Raw genomic sequence first — 26816 nt, forward strand, 5'->3', positions numbered from 1 at the left:
GTGTGGTTCGGTGTTTGGGAAGGTTTCGGTTTTGCTGCAGCTTGGGCGAATGTGAGAGGACTCATTATAGGTTTTTCTCCTTTGCTCAGCTCTGTCACCCCTTGTTTGATGGTCGCCAGAGTCTGTCTGACCTCCTGCATTGTCAATTCTGTTTCCAGTGACGGTTTCGCAGGTGAGGCTGCTTTGGGCGTCGCGTCTCTATGGGCGCGAATTTCGGAGGACATGATGTCCAGTTTTTCGGATACCACTTGAATTTTTTCGGCATTGTCCTGGACTGTTTTTTGTGTTGCATGGGTTTGTGTTGTTGTAAGCTGTCTCAGTTTTTCATCGACTCGAGCCAGCGCTTCCTTGAGGCCTTCGTCCATGATTGATAGAGGTGGAGGGGGAGTGTGTTGGGGAGACTGTGAAGCTTTGGCAACGAGGGATTTCGTTTTTTCAACATCTTGTCTGAGCACGTCTAGCTGGTTTCCCAAGTTACTGATGGTTTTGTGCAGCCCTAGGATTCCAGACTCCAGCCTCTCCCATTTCTGGCCATCCGTGTCTTTTATCGGGTTGGCCTCTGTTCTGAGCTTCCCCTCTACCCTCATTTGCACCTCTCGGATCTCTTTTATCATGCCGAAGGGTTCAGCAGTCTCGTAGCCGAGCCAGGTACGGACCGCTTGGGCCTCCTCCTTGGGCCCTTTCTTCCTTGGGTCCCAGATATGTCAGCTCGGGCCAGGCGCAACTCTTGTATTACAGAGTTCCGGATGGTCTGGATCTCCTTATTGTGGTCTCTCTCGATACGTACTAGCTCTTGGGCGTGCCGAGAGCGTTCCTTCTCGAGGTTGTACTCGTCTCGACTTCTTGAGTCCGAGAGTGATAGGACGGTCTCATATAGGCCCTGCAGGCATTTGTGACATAAGGCCTTGGTTTCTTTTTTCATTTTTTCTGCTGACTCCAAGGCCTCTTTACCCTTTTGTAGCAGTTCGTTTGCTTCCCTCGTCACCATATCCATCTCTACGCCCGTGCCGTGGCTAGGTGTAGTATATAGGAGGCTGACCCTCCTATTAGAAGCAAGGGCACCAGATCCCACCGACGACGTTTCCATTTTGTCAAAATTAGACATGTGAGACTCCGTTTGTTCTTGTGGTTGGTCGCATCGAACTATTAGTTCCGCCACGTTCGCCTGAGATATTTGTTGTTGGCCGTCGGTAATATTATGAGGCTGGGGTGTAACTGTTGTTGACTTAGGTGCAATCTTTTTGAGGACTTTTGTCCTGAGCGATCGTTGTGGTGCAGAATCCGCTGTTTTGAGTGATTTTGAAGGAGCGCTATCGCTTTTGGATGACATATTTACAGCTTATTATAGCGAAATCTAGCTTATTTGATTGAGATTGGGGTGTGCTATTTATTATTTAGTTATATAATATTATATATTATAATCGTATAATATGAATTTATAATAAATATTATGTATATATACATATATATAAGTATTATATATATGTATATATATATATATATATATTTTTTCCTTTTTTTTATGTCAGTGTGGACTCACGTGTCGCTGGTGGTGTGCGATTTTATTCGTGGAGCCCTGCCGATGTTGAGTACGCCGCCTTTAAGTGCTTTGGCTTATGCAATTGCGTAGTTGCGCTGCTGGTGTTCGGTCCAGTGTCCTCGTTCCGACGTCCCGGTTAGTTTGATATTAAACTTGAGTAGTCTTCACCACTGATCCGATGGGGTAGAGTCTTCGTTGATCGAGATCGCACGTGCCGATCTTGCGCGTGTATATAATAAGGTAACGAGGTCACACGTGCAGAAGACGTCGCGCGAGACTTATTCAGGAATAAACGGAGTTATTCAGCCTTCCGGAGACTTGCGCGTTCGTCTATCACGTTCCTTCCTCGTGGTGTTAGATACCCTTTACTGCCTTATTTTATATCTTTCTCGCCAGGTGGTGTCCAATCCCTTCAATGTGGGTGTCGCCGGGTTGGATTTTTTCTAGGTATTATTTTGATGTTTTTCGCGCCTTGGTTCTCCGCTCCTCCTTGGAATAATCTGTAGCGAACTTTCTCGTCGTCCTGATCGGGAATCCTTTGTCATGGAGAGTTACCTCCACTTGTGTTAGTTCAACACACTATCGCGAATTGCGTAAACCGTTTTTGGAGACTATCGGCTCGAAATTCGAATTTTTATGATTTTTTTTGTACGGAGCCGATGTTGTTTCTTTCGCGTCTCAATTTTTTATTAGTTGGCGAATGTTATAATTGTTAAACCTGACTAAAATAGGCCTTGGTTTACCTTGATGAACTCCCAGGCCATGGCACACTTGCAAATCACTAGGTCTGACCTCGGACAACTCTAATCGGTCGGTTAATATACTGTGAACGGTGTTGTCAAGCTTTTCATTTTTTTCTTCAGGGACACCATGGATAAGGATGACTTTTCTTCGTAAGTGAGCTTTGTGTCGTTCAAGACCAAGGGTCAACATCTCAACTTGTGATTTCATAAGTGTGAGAGTCTTCCAAACATAGACTTTGAAATCGAGAAACTCACTGGCCAATGACTTCAAATCCATAGAGGGAGCAGCAGATGGCGGGGAAAGTTTTTTCAGCCTCTCTTCGTAGTTTTTCCTTCGAGAATCAAACATTTTCACTATTTCATCAAAGTTAGAGGACATTGTAAGTGATTGGTCCATGTTTGTTCTAAATAAGGTTTTTCTTGTGCAAAATAAAAGTGAAAATTAAAGGAGTGGTGATTGCCTTTTACTATAATATTAATTCATGTAATAAAAGTTTTTAAAATAAATAAAATTAATAATTATGTTTAGGAGCTTTATAGAGAAGATGTACACACTTGTAAGTCTACCCACAAAAAAAAAAGTTAATTTTAAACAATTAATGAAACACAAAATGTCATTGAAAGATTAAAACAATCAAACCAATGTATAATAAATATTTAAGGTTCATAAACAACATTCTATTTACACATAACGATTCAAATATGATTTATAATAATAATAATTGTTTTAGACATTTAAAAATATAATATAATCATTACAACGATGATTAATAATATATAAAGATCAATATTTTACAATCGTTGCCGATAGATGGCGATTTACGGCAATATTCTCCCCAGGATTCAAAATAAAAAGAAGATACTTGTTATTTTTACTTAAGCATAGCATAAAATGTTTTATTTTGCCACTAAGATACTAACGAAACTACGACATGTATTATATCACCAAAAATACCATATTTATTTTCTTACAAACATTATTACTTTTAACGGTTTATAATTATAAAAAATGATATATTATTATTTTTATGGTTAATTAAAGTGGAAATTTTAATTAGCAAATTTTTTTGCTACTAACTATAGTTAAAATACATCCGAATAATCAAAATTACACAAAAAAAATCTTATTTAGATTTCAAAATTATTAAATTAAAAATTAAATCATAATTACCGTAGCCAAAACTTATTTTAAAGCTTAGTTTAATATTTAGAGTAATCCTTTATGGTGATAGTTACGGATGTAGAAATAATATGTACGAAAAACGAGCGAGAGTTACCATGTGGTTCTGGTATTGGTCTTAGCTGTTTTATGTACTTTTGTATATTATTTACTAATGTATGAGGCTCTGAGATACTCACCTGGGTCTGGTCGCAGAAATCTCCCGGAAGACGTAACGTACGGCCAAAGGTAAGTTCAGCTGCTGATACTCCGCTGTCACTGCGACCTGCTGCTCTGAGACCTAATAAAACGGTAGGTAATTCCTCTACCCATGACTTACTGTTCAAACGTGACATGAGCGCTGCTTTCAAGGTTCTGTGCCAGCGCTCGACAGCTCCGTTAGCCTGAGGATGGTACGCCGTGGTGCGTATCCTGTTAATACCTAATAATTTCAAAAGTTGTTGAAAGAGTGAACTTTCAAATTGACGACCTTGGTCGGTTGTCAATTTCACTGGACATCCGTAACGACAGATCCAATTGATATATAACTCTTTCGCGACTGTCTGTTTCGCTCGTTGACAATTTAAACAAGACTTTGACCATTTGTTAATGTCGCTATTCATATTAGGCCAAAAATATTTTTTACAGACTAATTTACGAGTGGCTCGAATACCCGGATGACTAAGGTCATGCACACTATGAAATGCTATCCGCCTAAATGCTTTTGGTATATAAGGTCTCGCATTCTCTGTGGATACGTCGCAATATATCGGTTTATTAGTGTTACGTATAAATAATTTCTTAAAATTGTTAAAGGTTGCATTGGAAAGTAAAGTATTCGAAAGTATTTTATTGCCATATAAATAGCTAATAATTCGCGATCGTAAGTAGAATATTTTTGCTGGGCAACGGTTAGCTTTTTAGAAAAGTAGCCTAATGGTTCCCAAATTCCATTTACCTGCTGTTGTAAAACTGCACCTAAACACGTATCAGATGCATCCGTCATCAAAGCGAGAGTCGTGTCTGTTCTCGGATGAGACAACGTAGCGGCCGTTTTTGACCTAACTTACATTGTTCAAAGGCTTCACTTGCCTCTTTTGACCACTGAATTGCACTTTTATCTTTCTTTTTAGAACTGCCAAGGTACTGATTTAATAAAGATTGATTGGACGCTGCGTTTGGCAAGTGTAAACGATAAAAATTGACCATACCTATAAATCGTCGAAGTTTTTCGACTGTATCTGGCTTCGGGTAGTTGATGATAGCCAGGACCTTGTCTTCGGTCGGGCGAATACCCTGTGATGAAACATGATATCCTAAATATTCTAAGGAAGAGTGTCCGAAAACACATTTAGACAAATTTATTGTTATGCCGTACTTACTTAATCGTTGAAATATGATCTTTAAATGCTCTAGGTGTTGGGTTTCATTTTTACATACAATAAGCGCGTCATCGATATAATTGAAAACGAAATCGAATCCCTGAAAAACAGTGTCCATAAAGCGTTGAAATGACTGAGCTGCATTTCGCAACCCAAAGGTCATTCTAGGAAATTCAAAGAGTCCGAAAGGTGTCACTATTGCAGTTTTTTCAATATCACTCGGTGCGGTCTCGATATAATGATATGCTTTATTTATGTCGATTTTCGAAAAAATGTTCTTCCCGGCTAACAAGTAGGTAAAATCTTGCAAACGTGGGAACGGGTATCTATCGGGTTTCGTAATCGTATTAAGGCGGCGATAGTCTCCGCATGATCTAATGTCACCATTCTTTTTTTGTACTGCATGTAAAGGACTAGACCACGAACTTTTTGACGGACGACAGACACCCAATTCCATAATTTTTGGGAATTCCTCCTTAACGCGTTTGTATCTAGCGGGTGGCAGCGGTCTCGCACGAGCGAACACCGGTGGTCCCGTAGTTTCGATACAGTGCTGTACTGTAGTTGGTAGGGTGTCCGTGAATGTTACAGGTTTAGTGATACTCGGAAACTGCGATAAAAGGTTATGATACGGATGATTTATGCTAACAGAAAGTACAGAAGGTTCATTATTGTTTACAATAGCCGTTATTATATTTAAGTCGGTAACCTGATCGATGAGTTTTCGTGAATTGACGTCAACAAGAAGTTTGTGGTGGCTTAAAAAATCGGCTCCTAATATTGGTTGTTTGACGTCTGCAATTACGAAATCCCATCGATAAGGTCGGCGCAAATTAAAATTTAATGTAAGCGATCTCACTCCATACGTTTTAATTTGTGTCCCGTTTGCGGCGAATAACGCATAGTCACTACACTCGCGGGTTTTATCTAATTTTGTTACTGGTAAAACGGAAACATTAGCGCCAGTATCAATTAAAAAATATAAACCTGTATTGCGGTCCATGATGCGTAGGCGGCGACAAGGAGAGACAGCACAGAGATCCGCCTGCGTCTGCGCCTCTTCTAGTTTTCCGGGTGTTTTCTCCACGCGCAAGGTTCTGCACATTTGATTGCCCTCGCGCGGAAACGGTGATGGTAATAGCATAGCCAATCTGGGCTCTCCGGAGTGCGCCGCGGTCTTAGTGACGAAGGATCACGACTTCGATTTCGGGATGTTGAGCGTGAGCGACCGCCATCCCGACGCTGCTGAAATCTTGGCCTTGTTCTTTTTAATTCCGCAACTTCGCAGCTAAGTTTGGCTATTTCTGCCATTATCCGATCGGTATCGGTCGACGTGTGGGGCTTTATATGGGCTATTTCCGCGATCTGCATGGGTTTCGAAGTTTCCACGATCTTGTCGGCTATGACGGCGAGATTTTCCAACTCCTTAACCTCGGTGACTGCAAGTACGGCGCGAACTGACGATGGAAGGTGTCCTTGCCACAGTATACGGAGAGTGTCATCCGGAATTTTATCTCTAGCGAGGTCTTTCATCCGCCTCAAAAGTTGTGAGGGTTTTTGTTCCCCCAGCTCCATCTCGCTTAACAGTTTTTGAAACCGGCGAGTCTCCGATTCTTCAAACACGGTCAATAAACGGGCCTTGAGAGCTTCATACTTCTTGACCTCCGGCGGATGCAAAAGAATATCGCTCACCTGTTGCACTACATCCTTCCCCAATTTGGCGATCACGTGGTTGAATTTTACTTCATCACTGAATTTTTGCGGGTTGAGTACTGCCTCGCATTGTACGAACCATAGTCTCGGCTGGTCGCACCAGAATTCGGGAATTCTCGAGGTTACTGTGATTGACGCTAACTCCACTACATCCGATTGTGATCTTATTGGTGTAGTCATGGTCCTTTTCTACTTAAAAAAACCTTACAGGTATATCAAGTCGCGGTCACCACTTTAGAGTAATCCTTTATGGTGATAGTTACGGATGTAGAAATAATATGCGAGACTTCTTAGTTGACACGTTTATTTGTCGCTACAGTTGGTAAGCGAGTGAGTTTTCAGAGGTGTCGCGCTAACATTTATACCAAACACAAAATACATACTAAGCACTATTTGTACCCCTACAAATATAACACCGATCACAGATTTAATATTAGAGGTGTCCGGAAATCAGTAGTAATGACTTAATTAATATAATGTAGTATGTAATAGTAATGACTTAATAAAAATAGCTTAATGCCTTTTTCATACGAAAATAATTTAAATAAGAAAACTAACTTGACTAGTTGGTTTTAGTGGTAATTTTGACTATTTATTATTCTAACTATTATGTAAGATTGATTCTAAAATACAATATACATATATATATATATATATATATATATATATATATATATATATATATATAGTATGTGGCTGACACATCTAGAACTAAGCAAAGCACGCCAAAAAAAAACTTCAACAAAGACAAGAGTTACCAAAATCAGAGTGGCAAAAACATAGGGCTCAAAAGTATCGGACCGAATGGGAAGGTTTGGACACATTTAAGAAGTGGCTCAAACCAGGACCTAATGAATATAAAGCCAAATGCATTGTGTGTGATCCTATTTTAACAGCTGAGGTTGGTGTTTTAAAAATGCATGCCAATAGACAAAAACACATCGAGGCCATCAAAAGATTACCATCTACGAGCAAGCAAGTATCTGCAATGGCATCATTTGTAGCGAAAAAAGACCCACCACATATTCAAAACGCTGAAGTGAAACTTACCGATTTTTTGTAGAACACAATTTAGCATACAGTACTGTAGATCATTTAACAGAATTATTAAAAAAAATATTTCCAGATTCAAAAATAGCTCAGAAAATCTCTTTAAAGAGAACTAAAGCAACTTCCATTGCTGCAGCAGTAATAGGTGACACAGAAAAAGAAATTTTAGCTAGTAAATTAAAATACAATAAGTTTAGTGTGATTACTGATGAATCCACCGATATTAGTACCCAAAAGTCTTGTACACTATTGTATAGTCTTAAGATATTACGATATTAAAACAAAACAAATTGTTAGTAAATTTTGGGAATTATCCAAAATATTTGATAAATCAGATCCTGATCTAGCTAACGAAGAAGCCACAGGGAAAAATTTATTTAATGCTCTCATAAAATCATTTGAAAATCAAAGCATACCGCTCACAAATTTAATATGATTTGCTGCTGATGGGTGTAGTGTAATGACAGGAGAGACAAAAATTCAGTTTCCAGCCGTCTAAAAGAACATTGTCCCAATATTATTGTTATGAAATATGTATGTCACTCTGCCCATCTTTGTGCCTCAGCTGCTTGTAAGGAGCTACCAAGAAGATGCGAGGATTTATCTAGGCATATATATGGTTATTTTAAAAGTAGTGCGAAAAGACAGTGTCAATTTGCTGCATTTCAGGTATTCCTAAATTTAAAACCGCACAAAATGCTCCATCCATCGCAAACCCGTTGGCTCTCGCTAGTAGCAGTTGTGGATCGAATTCTCGAGCAGTGGAATGCACTTCAACTGTTTTTTACTAAGACGTGGCTCAGTGAGAAACTTGTTGCCACTGAAACAATATTTAATAGTTTAAATGTTCCTATAGTCAAATTATATTTTAGTTTTCTTTCATGGATTTTATAATAATAATAATATAATAATAATAATAATAATAATATTTATTTCGAGTATCATTGACTCATTTTTGTTAGTAATACAAAAATAAACTTAAATGTCTATGTTAGTACTTAACCTAAAAAAAAAAAATATGAATCTAAGATATGTGAGTCACCTCTGCGCCATTCCATTAGAAATAGCGCAGCAGTGACCCACATATGTGCAGTCCAGCCTGCTCGCGATTAGTTTCACGATGCTGTTGGTACTGCCCCGCACTCTGCGCACCAGGGCTCCACATCTTTTACGCATGGTGGTATAGAAACAGTCCACGTGCGCCTCCACGAACATCCCTGATGCGCTACAAAATCGGGGCAGCCCCATCAGCACCCTGAAAGCATTATTATATTGAACACGAATAGCGTTGTACGACTTTTGCGAATACTTGGCCCACAGGTTGCACGTGTATAAATTCATACAATATGCTCTGAACAACGTGCCCTTGACACTCTCCGAACAACGGGCAAACCTGCGAGCCAGCATGTTCGCTCTCAGTGACAACGCCCTCCGTTCTCTTTCAATATCAGCGTCGTCTTTGAGGTCTGAGGTCAATATATGACCAAGATATTTAAATTGGGAAACCCTTTGCAGTGCTGTACCATTGAGCATTACAGGTACACTACTTGGCACTTTACCTCCGGCCTCAAAAACCATCACTACACTTTTCTTTGCATTATAGTTAAGACCATGACCTCCCACATAATCCTCACATTTGGCCATCAGTTTTCTAAGACCACAAATAGACGCACTCAACAGCACCATGTCATCGGCATAGCTAATGTTATTGACACAAATACCGTCTATGTAACAGCCGATCCTGGTGCTGCTAAGCTCGGTGATTAAATCGTTTACATAAAGGTTAAAGAGTGTTGGCGAGCTCAATCCTCCCTGCCTCACTCCACACTCCAACCCATATGGACGTGACAATGCTCCTGCCCATCGGACATTATTGACCTGATTTCCATACCAAAATTTAAAGATATTGGTCAGTTCCGAAGGTATGCCAATCTCTTTCATTTTACGCCATAAGATGTCGTACGAAACCAGATCAAATGCCTTCGACATGTCAAGAAAACATGCATAAACTGGAGTCTTACGCCTAGTATAGTATGTGCCAGCATGCTTAACACAAAGTATAGCACTTTCCGTAGACAATCCAGGTCGGAATCCAAACTGGTTATCATGCGGTTTTATGAATTTATTTAATTCTATATTGAGCACGCTGTCAAACACTTTCGAGATGACCGTAGCCAACGAAATAGGTCTATAGTTGTTTTTATCAGCCAAGTCGCCAGTTTTGTTTTTCACAATAGGCACAACTATCGTACGTATCATCTCGCCAGGCATAAAACTATGGCTCAAACAAAAGCTGTACAGCATACACAAAACCCTGGGAAGATGTGGCCCAGCGTATTGAAGATGCTCAATGCTAAGTCCATCATGGCCCGGGGATTTACCTCTAATCATATGTTTGATTATATGTGCAACTTTGTTATATTTGAACTTAATACACATTTCCACGCTGGACTCAACATTGATCACTGACTGAGAAAGCCCTCGTGGTGATTTTACGCGAAAGTGATCCATGAAAAGATCAGGAATCTTTTCAGGCTTACACTCACCACCGATACTCACAGGGAGGGAAGGCTTGCTGTTCATTTTGTTAGTATTCTTCCAGAAACCGCGGAAATCCTTTTTCGTATGATGTGAAGCTAGAATATCCATTTTAATTTGCTCCTGATGGTTTTGACACCACCTTAAATGAGATTTAAAAATCCTTCTAGCCTCGCACATTTCCCTATAAACATATCCTGCGGTTGGTTTATCATACCACAGCCATAATTGAAATTTTTGTCTTGCCTCCCTGTGCGCCTCGGCTACATGTTTATTCCAACCTATCACTCTTATTTTCTTTACACGATACCTACTGTTTCAACCCACCACGGAGGCATCTATCAAAGCTTGAACAATGTCACTGTACAACTTTGTTATTGTGTTTCTATGTTCTGAATTATTACAACTATAGTCACCGCAATCACGAAGCTCATGTGGGAAGTCAATGTTTCTTAACCTTTCGTGACATTCCCTCTGGTATATATCTATCTGTTCTTGACTTCTTTCTCCCCAACGAATGTCATTTAGAGAAGACCTGCTTAAACAAAGCGCAGTGTAGTGTGTAGTAAAGTGCGCATTGTAGTCCCCCAATATATATACACAGTTTTCCTCGTAACTATCAATAATAGCACTTACCGAGCTTAGTACGTCTGTAAAATCCATTAGGTTCGCAACTGATTCCGTAGGCATATATACACTTATCACTAAGATCGATTTATCTTGTAACACTATCCTAATAGCACAGATACGCGGGTTATTACACTGCACAACGGACACATTTTGGAAAACACTACGTCTCCATAGCAGCGCAACTCCTCCATATGGTCTCCCACGTAAAATACCAGTAGATGTGTCTACCGCAGACACTCCTGTACAGCTGAAGCCCTCACTTAATGTGTCAAGAAAAGATAACTCCGTCGGTAATAACCAGCATTCTTGTAAAGCAATTAAATGTGAAGTTTTACATAACTCGCGAATACATTGTGCAGAACGCTTTACGTTCTTGCAATTAAATGATATAAATTTACAAGTTATGTTTTTATCCATTAACAATAGGCAGGTCATTCAGCGCCACCTCTGCAACAGGTGTTTCGTCTTTGCGTTTAAGCTTAAAGTGCACAAACCGCCGAAAAATAATTCCCTGTGGCCAAATATTCTCATTAAGATACAACGAAAGCTTACTTTGTGAAACAAAAAGCTTGTAGGCGTCGTATTCACATTGGCGCTTAATTGAAATTTTCTCTAATGTAACACTCTCCTTAGTTTTGTTCTTAATATAGTTAATTATATCCGATTCTGCCGTATCTTTATGAACGTTTGTTATAAATAGAGGTATTTTTCTATCAGCCGCCCTGAATTTTTCTTCCGATTCAACCACAAGATTTCCCATTTTGCCAATGAGGCGGTTTTTCAATTTTTGCGATCTCTTCTGTACAACTGTCCAGCCTTCACTTGGATCATGAACCTTAGCAGCCGCAGCATTAGATTTAATTTGCGCTGACCCACCCGGCTGATCGTTCGAATCGCTCGATACTCGCGATGACTGTCGACTGTTGATGAACAATACTTTGAATCGCTGTATTACTACCCTCCACTGTAGTACTCATATTAATATTTCTATGTTTTATATTATATTCTCCCGGCGATAATGCCTCGCCGTTAGACTGATCTATATTCGTTGTAATGATAGTGTCGTCTAATTGAGACAATCCTATCGGTCCACTATCGCGGTAAGCTCCTCTTTTTGTGTTTACTGCCATAGTTGAAAAAGGCGGCGAAGGTAATTTGCCGATAAGACATTCCTTCCTAACACATTCAAGTTGCTCAACAGTAGCATATGTTGACTTAATACTTTTGATTTCCGCCTGTACTATCATTAGATCTTTAAGCAGCTTGGAGACATCTAGGTGGTCAAATGTTATAGGTGGTAGTTTTTCTAACTCTCTAGCCACGAACACAGGTAATACATCAGGATCTGTTACTTTAAACACATTTATGATGTCGTGCAGTAAGCGATTTTCCTTGCCTCTTCCTTTGCGAACAGTTTTACGTAAATTCGATGGTAACGATTCCAGGAGTAAGCTATTGGCTTTTTCAATTTGTTCACTAGAAAAAGCTGACGTACATATTTTCACCAAACTTACTTCATCCGCTATTGAGACTTTATTTTGAATATAAGCTAAAAGCTCATTAACAACGAGATGACAATTGTTACACTTTAATGTATTACTCGTCATTGTCGCAAATGCATCCGTCTGACGCTTCATTCGAAAAACGTCCGATGCGCCTCGATGCGCGCGCGCGACTGTGATTTTGCCCAAATTTACAGATTTTAATAATTTTTTTCAGTGAGAAACCGTAGTCATCACTTTTTTAAACGATAAAATATAAAGTTTATTTCGTGACATATAACTCTGTTTTTTAAACAGAGATTATGTCATGAGACATGACCTACAAACAATTGATTTTGAAAATAAAGATTTTTTTTTAAGAAATAATCAAATGTATTTAGGGGTCAGAGTTCTTAATGATTTAAAAAAATAGTAATTGCTAGAATCAATCGGAAATCAAAAATTTTTATACTAACTGTCGCAACTTTCTTGTTACCAGTGCAAGAGAAATTAAAAAACGTTATAGTATGAGTGATCCACTTTTATCTAAGCTTCATATATTAAATCCTGAAAATGCTGTGTCATCTAAATTTCGTGAATCAGTTCCTTCAATATTTCCATTGGTGGATTTATTACCTACAATAGTACCTAAAGAAAATATTACTTTGATTCAAAAAATAGATGATCAGTGGAGAAGAATTCCAGATAAATACAATGATGTTGATTTAACTTTACCGACTGACAAAATTTGGAGCGAGTTAAACGTATGCCAAGATTATAAGGAATTATTACAATTCGTATTAGACACCTTATGCATTCCTCATTCCAACGCTCAGTGTGAACGAGTTTTCAGTCACGTGAATCTAATGAAAACAAAAGTTCGGAACAAATTAACGATAGAAACTGTAAATGGGACTTTGTTGGCTGCACAGCATATTAAGGATGCTGAATCGTGTATCAATTTCAAACCATCTGACGAGATGTTGCGCAAATTAAATTTTAGTATGTATAAAATAATACATACTTCCTCTCCTGCATCTACTGCTGCGCCTAAAGACACAGATAGTGATTAAAGTTTATCATATAATTAAAATACCTAGACTATAAGTAACCTTAAAAAAAATGATCTCACTCTTGTTGTGTGTAAATTAATAACATAATTAATAAATAAAAAACCTATAGCTATATAGCTTTAAACGGAGGATAATTTTTAATTGACAACACATTATATTGATTTAGTCTACCTGGCATTTAAGATTCGTCCTCCTAAAATCAAGCCAACGGTAGTCATGCGCCGCACTTTTAAAATTTTTAATAATGCAAACTTTATGTAAGACTTGCAGTCTATCGATTGGGATGCAATTCTTAATGCTACAACGTTAATGCTACGACATTGAAGGTAGACTGACAACTGTACACATCTTTTTATTTTGCTCCTAAACAATTTTTTTTTTTATTGTTTTATTAAGATTTATTACATGAATTAATCTTTTAATAAAACACAAACACCACTCCTTCCAAATCTCACTTTATTTTGCGCAGAAGAGCACTTTTAATACTATAAAAAATTACAAACATGGATCTATCACTCCAGATGTCAACAAATTTTGATGAAATTTTCAAAATGTTTGATTCGCGTATGAAGGTTTACGAAGACCGGCTAAAGAAGCTTTCCCCATCTTGCTCAGCTCCTGCAATGGATTTAAAATCGTTGACAAGTGAGTTTCTCGACTTCAAAACCTTTGTATGGAAAACTCTTACACTAATGAAGTCACATGTTGAGATGCTGACCCTTGGTTTGGAACGTCATGAAGCTTACTTAAGAAGAAAGGTTGTCCTTATTCATGGAGTAGCTGAGGAGAAAAATGAGACGCTCAGCAGTGTTATTATGAACATATTATCCAGCCATTTAGAGTTGTCCGACGTTTCTCCGAGTGAAATACAAGTTTGCCATCGGCTGGGGGTTCGTAAAGGTAAACCTAGGCCTATTTTGGTTAGGTTCAATAACCTTAGTACACGCCAGCTAGTATGGAATTCAAAAACTCTGCTTAAAGGTACCGGTATCACTCTTTCTGAATTCCTTACGAGATCCAAACACCATGTTTTCATGGAAGCAAGAAAAGAATTTGGTGTTAACCGTTGCTGGACATCCGATGGCAAGATTATCATACTGCTTCCTGACAAAACACGTCGCAAAGTGGAAGTTTTGTCTGATCTTCATGCAGTTGTTTCCAAGTATCCTTCAACTTCGAAATCGCAACCTTTGCCTGACCGATCCGTAAACAAGAGTGCCGATAAGGAGAAAGAAAAGATCATTGTAAAATCCCCCAGAAAAGTTAGACGTAAGTTGTAACCTCAGTAATATTGTTCACTTTGTTATCTCATGCTTCCAAGTAAATTTTTCATTTGGCCGGGTTACAGCAACTAACTTTTTAAGTTTACAAAACTTTGCGGGGTAGATACTACAACTTTTATGTAATTGTGCTTTAGTCGGTAAAGTAAATTTGTATTTAATGTGGCTTTTATTTGTGCCAAGAAGGCACAGATTATTTCGCCAATGTCACGTGCGATGGAGAAGACACGATGGAGATTGAACGGTGCGGTTGAGATTGCAGGCTTAATTTAATTTTAAGGGCACAATAGTAGTAGACACTCAGTTAGCCCACAACCTAAAACAATACAATAATAAATAATTAAATAAACAAATAACATTATTATTAAAACAACAAATGAGAACAATCACAAAAAACATTTACAACTTAATTTTATTACGCTCAATATATTTACATAAAAATTTACAAAGTGGACTAAACACACACATTAACAAACATTCAACATTAATAGGGCGAGGAACTTTGGGAGGGAGAACGTCGTAAATGGGATGAAGGAGTTTGGGTCAAGAAAACAGTATATGGGATAAGGAACCTTCGTCGAGACCACATTCACACCAAGAGTGATCTCGAACTCTAATTTTGCAGAGATGAACGGGTGTACATGCATGTCCAAGGCGTAATCGACAGATAGTTGCGGTGACCCAACGATTAGCTTGCCTGTGAAGAGAAAACCAAGGTCGCCTTGGAATATCTGGTTGTAGAGATGCGTAAAATCTACCTTTAGATTTTGATGAAACTTCCCAAACAGAGTTCCAGGATTTAACCAGATGAGTTTTCGCTAAAGCACACAAATCCTGAGTTGAATTTTTAAAGTAATCAAGAGAGCCAGATGTGATAGCAGCTTTTGCAAACGAGTCTGCTGCATCGTTGTCAGATATACCAGAATGGCTTGGTATCCAGACAAGCGATAATTCCAGCCCTTTTTGATGACAGGAAAACAATGCTTCCCTGATCTTAAGGACGATGAAAAACTTTCGCCTACTACGAAATGGATTTTCCTGAATTGCCAAGAGACAACTCAAAGAATCTGTCAGAATTATCGTACGTCTGAGGTTATAGGAAAGGGCAAAAAGAATAGCTTCTAAAATCGCAATTGCTTCACCAGAGAAGATGGATGTTTCGGGAGGGGATTTAAATTGAAGGGCAATTTTAAATTTGGGTATCCAACAGGCTGAACCGACACAGCTATCAGGGGATATTTTAGAGGCATCAGTAAATATTAGGAGATGGTTTGACCAGTTTTGATGTAAAATTCTTTGGAACTTAGCATTTGTATCAGGGGCCCCTTTAATAAGACCAAGATCTGTGATAATTGGAGGATTAAAACAAGAGCTCGAAATGGAGTGGAAAAAAGAGGATTTAAATGGAATTTAAGTATAGGATGGGGGAGTTTGGAAAATTTCAAAAAACTGTCTTATAACAAGGATTTACTATTAGGACGAGCACAGAGTTGGGAAAGTTTGCTTAAACGGGACCAGAGAGGGTGAGAGGATAGTTGTAATGATTTTGCCACGAAGCGGTCGCATAAATATTGTCTTCTCAGTTGAAGTGGAGGATCAACACATTCAACTTGCAGGGCGTTGGTAGGAGAAGTCTTCATGGCTCCTATAATTATTCTAAGGCATTTATGTTGAATTTTATTGAGTTTTTCGGAGGCAGATTTATTGAGTGGGTCTAAGAAAAATAGCCCATAGTCCAAATGACTACGAACTATTGCATTGTACAGTAGTTTGAGAGAATATGGGTGAGCTCCCGACCAGACACCTGAGACTGCTCTAAGGACGTTAATGCCTTTTTCACATTTTTTGATAATATGTTCAGAGTGACAAATTCCGTTCAGTTTGTTGTCGAGTATTATGCCTAGAAATTTCGCCTTATTGACAATGTTGATACGCCGATCCCCACAGAACAGGTCAAAGACGGGAATCAACCTTTTTCGAGTAAAAGTAACTGCCTGAGTCTTATCTACTGATAAAGATAAGCCATGGTCAGAGAGCCATAGGTCAAGATAATGTAAAGCAGAGTTTAATCGCCATGTTAAGTTTTGGACGGAAGAAGATCTAAGATATAATACAATGTCATCAGCATATTGAAGGATATTACAGAAGCTATTAACAGACAATTCTAGATCGTGAGTATAAATGCTATAAAGCAGAGGGCTGAGGACTGAGCCTTGCGGGAGACCTTTCCAGACGAATCGGGGGGGGGGGGGGTCAGAACGCAATTTTGGTGTTTAACAGAAATTGATCTACAAAAAAGCAGATTACATATGAAATGAGTACTCCTCGGAGGGATACTCAGTTGTTGCAATTTTTGCCTGAGCACCGGAAGAAGAACATTATCATATGCAGAAGTAACATCAAGAAAAACACCCACAAGATACTCTCCGTTAGAAAAGGCTATTCGAATGTCTGTCGTGAGAATGCTGAGACTATCGATAGTACTCAAACCCTTTCGGAAGCCAAATTGAGAGGGCGAGAGAATATTTCTGCTTTCCATTATCCATTCCAAGCGGTTTTTCAGGAGATGTTCAGTCACTTTTACTAATGTAGATGATAAAGCAATGGGTCTATAAGAACTTGGGTCCAATGGGTTTTTCCCAGGTTTAAGAATAGGGATGATAATTTGGGACTTCCAAGATTTCGGGACGATTCCTGCTGAGAAAAAAGCATTGATCAAGCTCAGATAGACGCATTTAGCTTTATCACTAAGGTTAATTATAAAAGAGTAGGGCACATCATCTTCCCCGGGTGACGAGTCCTTAAGTCCCTTTAAAGCTGTATGGAGCTCTGACAGAGTAAATGGGCTATCCATATCATCCAATGTAGATGTTGGTTGCCACGTTAAAAAGCTATCCTGGCATGGTACAAAAGGAGGTGCAAGCTTGGCAGCAAAATCATTCAACCACATGGAGGGATTATTGGCATTTGGATTTTCTGAGTTAAGGGAACGACGAAATTTTTTAAGATTTGTCCAAACTGTTTGAGGTGGAGACCGAGGACTGAGGGATTCACAGAAGTTGGTCCAACCCTGCTTTTTTGAAATCAGTCTTTTAATTTTGGCATCAATACGCTGATATTTGATGAAATTTTGTGGAGTCATAGAGACTGTGTATGACTCTTCGGCTTCAGATCTCTGTTGGACCATGACATTACATTCCTCATCCCACCAAGGAGGGGAAAGCAAAGTCTTTTTATTAACATTTCTTAAGGGAAAATGGGTATCAGCGGAGGACTTGATTGCATTAAGAAAAAGTTCATTGTAGGCAAAAATATTTTCATCATTCACAAAGTCAGGGAAGGAGTCTAACATGGCATCAACAGAGTTAGAGTATGCTAACCAATTAACGTTCTTAAGTCTATATTTAAGGAGTGGGGATGATTTAAGGAGCGAGAAGGATCTGTTATTAAGTGACAGAAGGATAGGGAAATGGTCACTTCCAAATGCTGATGGGAGGATATTCCAAGATATTTGTGAGGAAAGGGAGGGAGATGATAGGGTTAGATGGGCATGTATATCGTACCCCTTTCCTAGAGTAACTCTAGGGGAAGGAGAACGGTAGATGGTCTGTCTATATGATCTATTAGGAGGAGGGGTGGATTTAGATGGAGGGATAGAGGGAGATCTAGGACTTGGCGGAGTATACAAAGGAGGGGAGAACATATCTTTTGCGATTTCAGCGTATGATCTGCGGACGTTTGGGAAGCGAGAGGCTGCCTCCATGTACGAGATGTTATCCAGGGACATAACAATCTTTATTGAGTGCTGTCGCGAATACTCCGGACAATCCTTATCTGTAGCAAAGTGTCTACCAGAACAGTGAAGGCATGTAGAATTGTCTTTTGTAACCTCACACAACTCACCTGTGTGAGATTGGGAACATTTATAACATCTGGGTGTGGATCTGCATTGAGTCTTGATGTGGCCATAACGGCAACAGTTCAGGCAAATGATAGTAGGTAGATTATAGGTTTCAACCGGGAGGGAGGTATGGAAGGAATAAATTTTATTAGGGAGAATTTGACCCTTAAAAGTTATCACAACTGACTGAGTTTGGACATCCAGGACACAACTCCTTCATTGACGGTTTTACGGTTCAATCGCCTCAATTTTATTATTTCCCCACAACCGTGAGGAAGTTCAATAGATTCTATAAGGTCCTCCATAGACCAGTCAACCGGAACGCCCTTGACTAGACCCATTCGTGTAATATTATAAGTCGGTAAAGTTGCTTTATATTTACACAAATCTAAAACAGGGTTTTTTAAGAAATTGTTAGCCGATTGAGCAGTGGAAAATTGGACTTCAATTTTATTACGACCTACATTTTTGACCCCATCATTAACTATAGAGCCAATTTTGTGCTTGTGTAAGAATTGTCCGAATTTAATAGCACGTATTGAGTTACCTGCGGCTAGGTCAGCGACTTCTCGGGAGACATGGACAATGAAGGGGCCCTTATCGTCCTCAGCGTAACTTTTAGGACCATCGGTATAAGCGGGATTGACATACACAGTCTGTATGGAAGGATTTGCAGTGGTAGGATGAATGACTGTTTTTTTGGAGGAGGGATCGGGAGAAACAGAGGACTTATCCCCAGAACGTTTACGAGCCGAGGATTTAGTCACTTCAATAGGTGTTTCAAAACCCCCGGGATCAGGAGGTTCAGGAGGGGGATCAACATCCATTCTTAACTACTGTAACTTACCAACTAATATATGATAACAATAATAGTAAATTAACACTTACCGTAACCTAATAATGTTCGTAAAACCCAAAAACCATATAAATTAACTATTTGCACTAAAAATTATTGAAAGAACAACACAAAATGATTATTATAACACATATATCTCAACAGATATCTCTAAAGCTAACGCAGGCGAAAAAAAACTTAATAATACTTGTTTGATAAATAGCACGAGTCATTGTCATTGCATATGACATTGACTTAGAACACTGTGATGTGACTTTTGACCCTTGACAGTGGCAGTGCATTTATAAAGTTTGTCACATAGTTCGCTATATGTTTGGTTGTGATTTTTAGTTTTAATTTGTTTTTCTTGTTCTTATTTAGATATTTTTTTTTTGTGCAACTTATTTGTTATTGTAATTTTGAGTGGTGTGCTAAATGCTAAGTAGATTTTATTTTTTTTAAATATTCTTTAAGCATTTTAATTATTAGTTTAGTTTTTCTTTTTTAATATCTAATATATATATATATATATATATATATATATATTAATATTTTTATGTTATATATATTATAGCTATGGATTTTGCCGATCAACTGGATATTACTTACTCTTCTTCTAGTGACGAATTTTTTAGTGCTGGAAGCGATGGTACGCCCGACCTTCTCAATATTGTTGCTATAAACGCTCAGAGTGCAGGGATACTCTGAGCGTTTATAGCAACAACATTTTTCAGATCTTTCAGAGTGATTCAGTAATAGTCAAGTAGATGCCATCCTAATTTCTGAAATTTTCTTAAAGCCTTCGCTTCCTTCTATTCAATTTACCCTACCTGGATACAAGTTGATTAGAAATGACAGAACTGGAAAAGGTGGTGGTGGTGTAGCAATTTATTTGCGTTGCGACATTCCCTACAAAATTATATTATCCTCACCCACCCAATACTCCGAATCAGCAGAATTCCTTTTTCTTGAAATTGTCCTAGCCCACTCCAAAACACTTCTAGGTGTTCTTTATAGTCCATCTATCCATATTAATTACTTCTCCACTTTAGATAATATCCTTAATAACCTTTGTCCTTTATATGATCACCTTCTGCTGATGGGAGATTTTAACACCTGTTTGCTGAAAAACGACAGCCGTTCTCGTAAGCTCCTTTCAGTTCTGTCTTCCTTAAGCTTGTACTCTCTTCCCTTGTCTGCAACACATCATTTCCCTAACACAACACCTTCTATACTTGATCTTATCATTGTTTCCCTTTCTGACGATGTGGCTATGCATGGTCAACTCCCATCCTGCTTTTCCTATCATGACCTTATATTTATTTCCTATAAAGTCCATCCTTCCAAAACCAAGGCTCCTTACGCAGTTCGTCGTTGCTTTAACCAGATTGACATAAGTAAGCTTAAAAGTGATGTAGTCAGTATTGAATGGGCGCAAGTCTTTAATGAAAATACGATGGATTTAAAAGTTGAAGTTTTTAATTGAAATTAAACGATCTGTATAACGTTCATGCTCCCGTTAAACGTATTCGAATAAAACATCGTCCTGCGCCCTGGATTACTGACAGTGTTAGGGAAATGATGGCTAAGCGCGACAAAGCTTAAGCTCGCCTTAAGAAATTTCCAACGGTTGATAACTTAGACCGGTACAGATTGTTGCGCAACCGATGCAATAAATTATGTCGCGAAGCTAAGCGAAGGTACATCCACAACACTATCCACAATTCCGACAGCAAGCAGGTCTGGAGTTTCCTAAAATCTTTCGGCATTGGTAAAGTTCCTTTTTCTGGTGACAATTCAGTGGATCTGAATGCATTAAACTCACACTTCTCCACATCCCCTGTAACTTTGGATGATTTCACAAAAACAAAAACCATTTCGGATTTATCCAAATCTATATTACCGCTATGTTCTTCATTCTCTCTACAGCCAGTTGCCGAAAATGATGTGAGGAGGCACATAATGTCCATTAAATCAGCAGCAATTGGTTGTGACCTGATTTGTTCCAGAATGATCCTTCTCATTCTTCCTGAGCTCCTTCCAGTACTGACATATATATTTAATTTTTCCATTAACTCATCTACCTTTCCGTCAGTATGGAACTACCTAAATATATATTTACCTAAAATATCCCACCCTACTTCCCCATTACATTATCGCCCTATTTCAATCCTTCCTTTCCTATCAATCCTTGGCAGTCTGGGTTTCGGCCTGGACACAGCACTGTAACAGCCCTTCTAAAAGTAACAGAAGACATTAGACATGCTATGGACAATCGCCAGCTTACTGTGGTCGTATTACTTGACTTCAGTAATGCATTTAATTCGGTAGACTTCGACGTTCTGTTAAGCGTGCTCAGGTCATTAAATGTTTCTTCCTCTTCATGTAGCTGGTTCGAGTCTTATCTTCGAGGACGCTCGCAGTGCATTCAATTGGGTGAGCTTCACTCAAATTGGTGCAATCTGAAATCAGGTGTTCCTCAAGGCGGTGTTCTATCTCCTCTATTATTTTCTATCTTCATTAACACTATATCTGCGGTAATTTCTTCTAAGTTTCATCTTTACGCTGATGATCTACAATTGTATCACCACTTTAGTGTTGTGGATGCTACAACAGCTATTGCCGGGGTTAATGAAGATCTTAGACGTATACACAGCTGGGCTGAGCGGTTCGGACTTGTGCTAAATCCCACGAAATCACAGGCTTTGGTTATTGGTAGTCGTAATATGCTCAAAACTTTAAACCATATTTCTCCTTTGGTGTATAACGGCATAGCAATTAATTATACCGATTCCGCTAAAAATCTAGGTCTTCATTTTAGTAATGACCTGTCCTGGTCTAAGCATGTCAACGAGGTAAGTAAAAAGCTTCACTTTTCTATTCACTCCCTAAAAAAAACCTGCAGTACTACCTTCCCATCAAAACTAAAATTCTTCTTGTCCAGTCTCTTCTGCTACCTATCCTACACTATGCTGATTCTTGCTTCCTTGACACTTCTGAAGAACTACTTAATAAGCTTGAGAGGCTACAAAACCTTTGTATTCGCTACATCTTCGGACTCCGCAAATTTGACCATGTCTCAAAATATCGAGCTGAACTCAAGTGGCTTCCTATAAGACTTCGCAGGGATACTCACGCAATATCCAGCTTCTACTCCGTATCCCATCCCATACTTCCAATTTTTACTCTAACGCTTTCACTGTTAATGCAGCGAGATTGTGGAATTCGCTGCCGTTTACAATTCGCACTAGTAAGTCCTTTTACATTTTCAAAAAGAAATTGAAAGAGTATTTCTTATCCCAATGTTGATTCATGGTAAAATGGCATAAACATATTTATTTATTTATATGTTTGTATATGTATTTATATTTAGATATATTCATTATTTATTATTTTATAATTATTTTAATATTTTTTTTTTTTTTTGTAATTTTAGTTTTAATTTAGTTTATTTTTTTTGTGGTTTTGTAACTTTTCTCCTGTTGTATGATTTTGCTTGTGTACCTTTTAACTTTCCTGTCTATGTTTCTTCTTTCTTGGGTATACTGGAAGAAATCTCTTCTAGGGATAAGTATACCTTTTAAACTTATTTTTTCTGTGTACACATTTTCACCTTCTATGTATCTGGCAAGTTTAATAAATGGTTAAATAAAATAAGATAGATGAAAAGCTGAGTATTTTCAACTCGCTTCTCATTGAATTATGTGACAAACATGCTCCTCTCAGACCAATTAAGCTTAAACATCTTCCGACACCGTGGCTAAATGGTGATATTAGAACGCTGATGACGCAACGTAATGCTGCTAAGTCCAAGTATAAATCTAGACCGACTGAACAAACCCTAAATACATATAAAAGACTGCGTAATAGGTGTAATAGGGTTTGCAGAGATGCTCAAAGAAAATATGTGCATGTTTCTATAAATAATAGGAGCACATCAGATGTTTGGAATTTTTTAAACTCAATGGGTATTGGTCGATCCAGGGTAACCATTTCTCCTGACACTGATTTAAATTCCCTCAATAATCATTTTGCCAATATTGCCTCACAAAATTACAATAAAGCGTCAACCATTTCCCTCCTTAAGTCACGGATCAAACCCAACTATCCCAATTTTACTTTTGAACCTATAACCACCGATGAAATTTATAAAAATGTAGCTTCTATCTCATCGGATGCCACTGGTAGCGATGGGATTAGTCGCAAAATGATTGTACTTGTCCTCGACGAAGTAGCACCTATTATCTGTCACATTTTTAATTACTCTCTTTCCTGTATGTCTTTTCCTAATGTTTGGCGCTTTGCTCACGTTATCCCTATTCCTAAACTCCCTCACCCGACTTTACCTTCACATTATCGTCCTATCTCTATCCTCTCTTTCTTGTCTAACGTTGAACGTATTGTTCATTCCCAACTTAACCTTTTTCTAACACGACACAGCATCCTAAGTCCGTTCCAATCCGGCTTCCGACCTGGCCACAGCACTGTGACGGCACTTGCAAAGGTTTTTGACGATGTCCGGTTCGCAATGGATCAAAAGCATGTTACTATATTAGCCTTATTGGACTTTAGTAACGCTTTTAATACGGTTGACCATGACATCCTGTTGGCCGTATTAGAATCCATGAACTTATCGCCAAATGTTGTAGAATGGTTCCGTTCTTACTTGTTTGGTCGACAACAGTGTATTCGAGCTGGGGACCGTCATTCCTCGTATTGCTGTCTTAGTGCTGGAGTTCTTCAGGGAAGTGAAGTCTTTCCCCTCTTTTGTTTTCCATTTATATCAATACTGTCACTGAACTTCTAACTCTTCCCTTCCATCTTTACGCGGACGACCTACAAATCTATGTGACGACTCCAGTTGAAGACATTACAGCGGCTATCGATAAACTGAATAGTAACCTCAAGATAATTACCGACTGGACTCAGTCATTTGGATTGTCGGATGGCTCCCAGTAGGGCTTCGTCGCAACCAACATACTGTTTCTCTCCTATACTCTACTCTATTCAACCCTTACTCTCCTCTTTATTTAAAAGAACGTTTCTCCTTCCGTGCTGATCTTTCCTCGAATATAAATCTACGTTCACAAGAAGATAATAAATTGAGCATGCCATTATGCAAAACACAATCGTATTTCAATTCATTTACGATAAAAGCAGTTAGATTGTGGAATTCTCTTCCATTTGAAATTAGACAATCTCAATCAATATGTATTTTTAAAACTCGCGTTAAAAACTTCTACTTATCCTTAACATAACTTTTATTTTATTTTTGGAGGTATTAGGTACATGAATTATGTGATTAATTGTAGGTACTATGTGTGTTATATCTTGTTAATCATAATTATTATCAATATCATTTACTTTATTTATTTATTTTATATATGTATGTATCTTATATGTGTATGTATATATAGTTGTTATGTATTTATGTATGTATATTTATTGTGGCTAATATGGCTAATATGGCCAGCCATATTAGAGCCCACCAGCGTAATTTATAGGAGTCGCCGTCACCGGATGCGGTGTGGACGACATGATATTTATTGTGTATTTATATTGTTTTGTTTCGATTTATTTTGCACTAGCCCGTTGAGTTTGCAAGCTTCTTTCTTTAGGGCCGTCTGGTAGAGATCACTGTTCAATGATAACTTTGCACGCTTTGTATGTTAGTGTTAAGTTTGCTTCTTGCTGTATCTGTGTGATTTTCTTTGATTGTATTATGTGTGCAATAAAGTTATTTATTATTATTATTATTATATTTAAAAATATACAAAATAATTTATAATTGTTATTGCTTTATGTTTATTTATGTCCGTTAAATGATAAATATTGATCCTAAATTATAATTAATCTTGTGCTAGGCCTCTATTACTATATTAAATAGAATAAATTTTATTATAATTATAATATTTATTTATTACAGGTATTTTTGTGACACATAGGAAACCTCAGCAAGAAATTGGCAATATAAATGTTGAAAAAACTTATCGGTCAGATGAAACTGAAGTCATAGATATTAGCAAACTCTCATGTTCCTGTAAGTATTGTGTCTTTATCATCATTATCCTCATAATAATAACTTTGCATATGATATTAAAATATGTTATGCAGTAACATCTTGAATAAATATAAGCAATCATCTCAAAAACTGTATATATTTTTTTTTTTACAGTTTCATTGACATCAAAGAAAATTTTAAAAGTTAAAGGCAAACAATCTGCTTCAAAGGGTAGGTAATATTTTGTATTAAAAATTATGAGAATGGCAAGGGATTTACTAGATTAGGAGGGATTTATTAGATTTACTAGATTTTACAAAATGTTAGATGTGCATTTTTTCAGTAAGGTTGTGGAATTGAAATTAAAATACATATATGTGTTTATATTACTTTCAAATTTTAAATAACACCCCAATTTCTACAGTAACATGTTATAGTGCATGATTATAAATTCATAATTTCCTTTATGAATGAGACTGTACTTTAGTCTAAATTTGTTTCTTTCTTTGATAACCATCATTAATGTTTTATTCTTCTTGCAGGTTTGCTGGGTAACCCATCCATCCTATTTATCCTATTTAAAGCAAAAAATTAAGAAACTTCAAAAAAGCAAAGATGACTTAAAGAATAAGTTGAAAAAGGCCTTAGATTTAACTGAAAATGCCTCATTAATTCAAGCAACAAACAATTTCACATCTGCTGCAATGATTTTATTGTTGCTACAATTAAAGCAGGCGAATAAAGGAAAATTTGGAAGAAGGCATACCAAAGAAGAAAAAAATTTATCTTTAGCATTTTATAAAATGGGCCCTAGAGCATATAGGTGGTTTAGGAATATTTTAGTTTTGCCTGCTCCTGTCACATTAAGCCGCATGATATCCAACGCTGGTCTGCAACCAGGCATAAATGCCAGTATATTTGCAAGTCTTAAGAAAAAGGGTGCAAAAATGTCAGAGATTGACAAATTATGTGTTGTGTTATTTGATGAAATGCAACTAACACCTCATTTTGATTATAATAAAAAAAAAGATTTAATTAGAGGATTTGTTGATGATGGTATAACAGCAGAAAATAAAATTGCTGACCATGTTTTGGTATTTATGCTGCGAGGAATTAATAAAAATTATAAACAGCCACTTGCCTATACATTTTGTAGTGGGAGTACTCCTAAAATAGAATTAAAAAAAAAAACAAATTAAAAGTTAAATAATTAATGAAGTGCAATCAGCTGGGTTCAATGTCATAGCAACCATTTGTGATCAGGGGGCTTTAAATGTAGGTGCCATCAAAGACTTAGTAAATGATACGAGAATTATGCATTTGAGAAATAATAAGGAGCTAAAAGATAACATATTTATTATAAATAATAAAGAAATAGCACCACTATTTGACGTTCCACATATGCTAAAGGGAATCAGAAATAATATGCTCACAAAAACATTATTTGTGAAATTGATAATGAAAAATTTATTGGTAAATGGGATCATATA

The 26816-nt window shown here is 37.7% G+C and overlaps 2 protein-coding genes and 1 pseudogene across 2 annotated transcripts; 1 reads left to right on the forward strand and 2 right to left on the reverse strand.

Annotated features, from left to right (window-relative positions):
- Window positions 1-5886: 5886 nt before the first annotated feature.
- Window positions 5887-6399, reverse strand: LOC124542474. Its single transcript, XM_047120420.1, has one exon. The coding sequence runs from the start codon at window positions 6397-6399 to the stop codon at window positions 5887-5889; it is 513 nt and encodes a 170-aa protein (XP_046976376.1).
- Window positions 6400-7453: 1054 nt separating this feature from the next.
- On the forward strand, window positions 7454-8563 carry LOC124542475 (annotated as a pseudogene).
- Window positions 8564-8625: 62 nt separating this feature from the next.
- On the reverse strand, window positions 8626-9273 carry LOC124542476. The gene has a single exon (XM_047120421.1). It carries the CDS (start codon window positions 9271-9273, stop codon window positions 8626-8628), a length of 648 nt encoding a protein of 215 aa, XP_046976377.1.
- Between the last annotated feature and the right edge of the window lie 17543 nt (window positions 9274-26816).

The sequence above is a fragment of the Vanessa cardui genome, chromosome W (genome assembly GCF_905220365.1).
Source record: "Vanessa cardui chromosome W, ilVanCard2.1, whole genome shotgun sequence".
Classification (NCBI taxonomy): domain Eukaryota; kingdom Metazoa; phylum Arthropoda; class Insecta; order Lepidoptera; family Nymphalidae; genus Vanessa; species Vanessa cardui.

Excerpts from the sequence above, each read along its gene's own strand:
- LOC124542474 (XM_047120420.1), bottom strand. The coding sequence starts at position 6,399 with ATGGAGCTGGGGGAACAAAAACCCTCACAACTTTTGAGGCGGATGAAA.
- LOC124542476 (XM_047120421.1), bottom strand. The coding sequence starts at position 9,273 with ATGGTGCTGTTGAGTGCGTCTATTTGTGGTCTTAGAAAACTGATGGCC.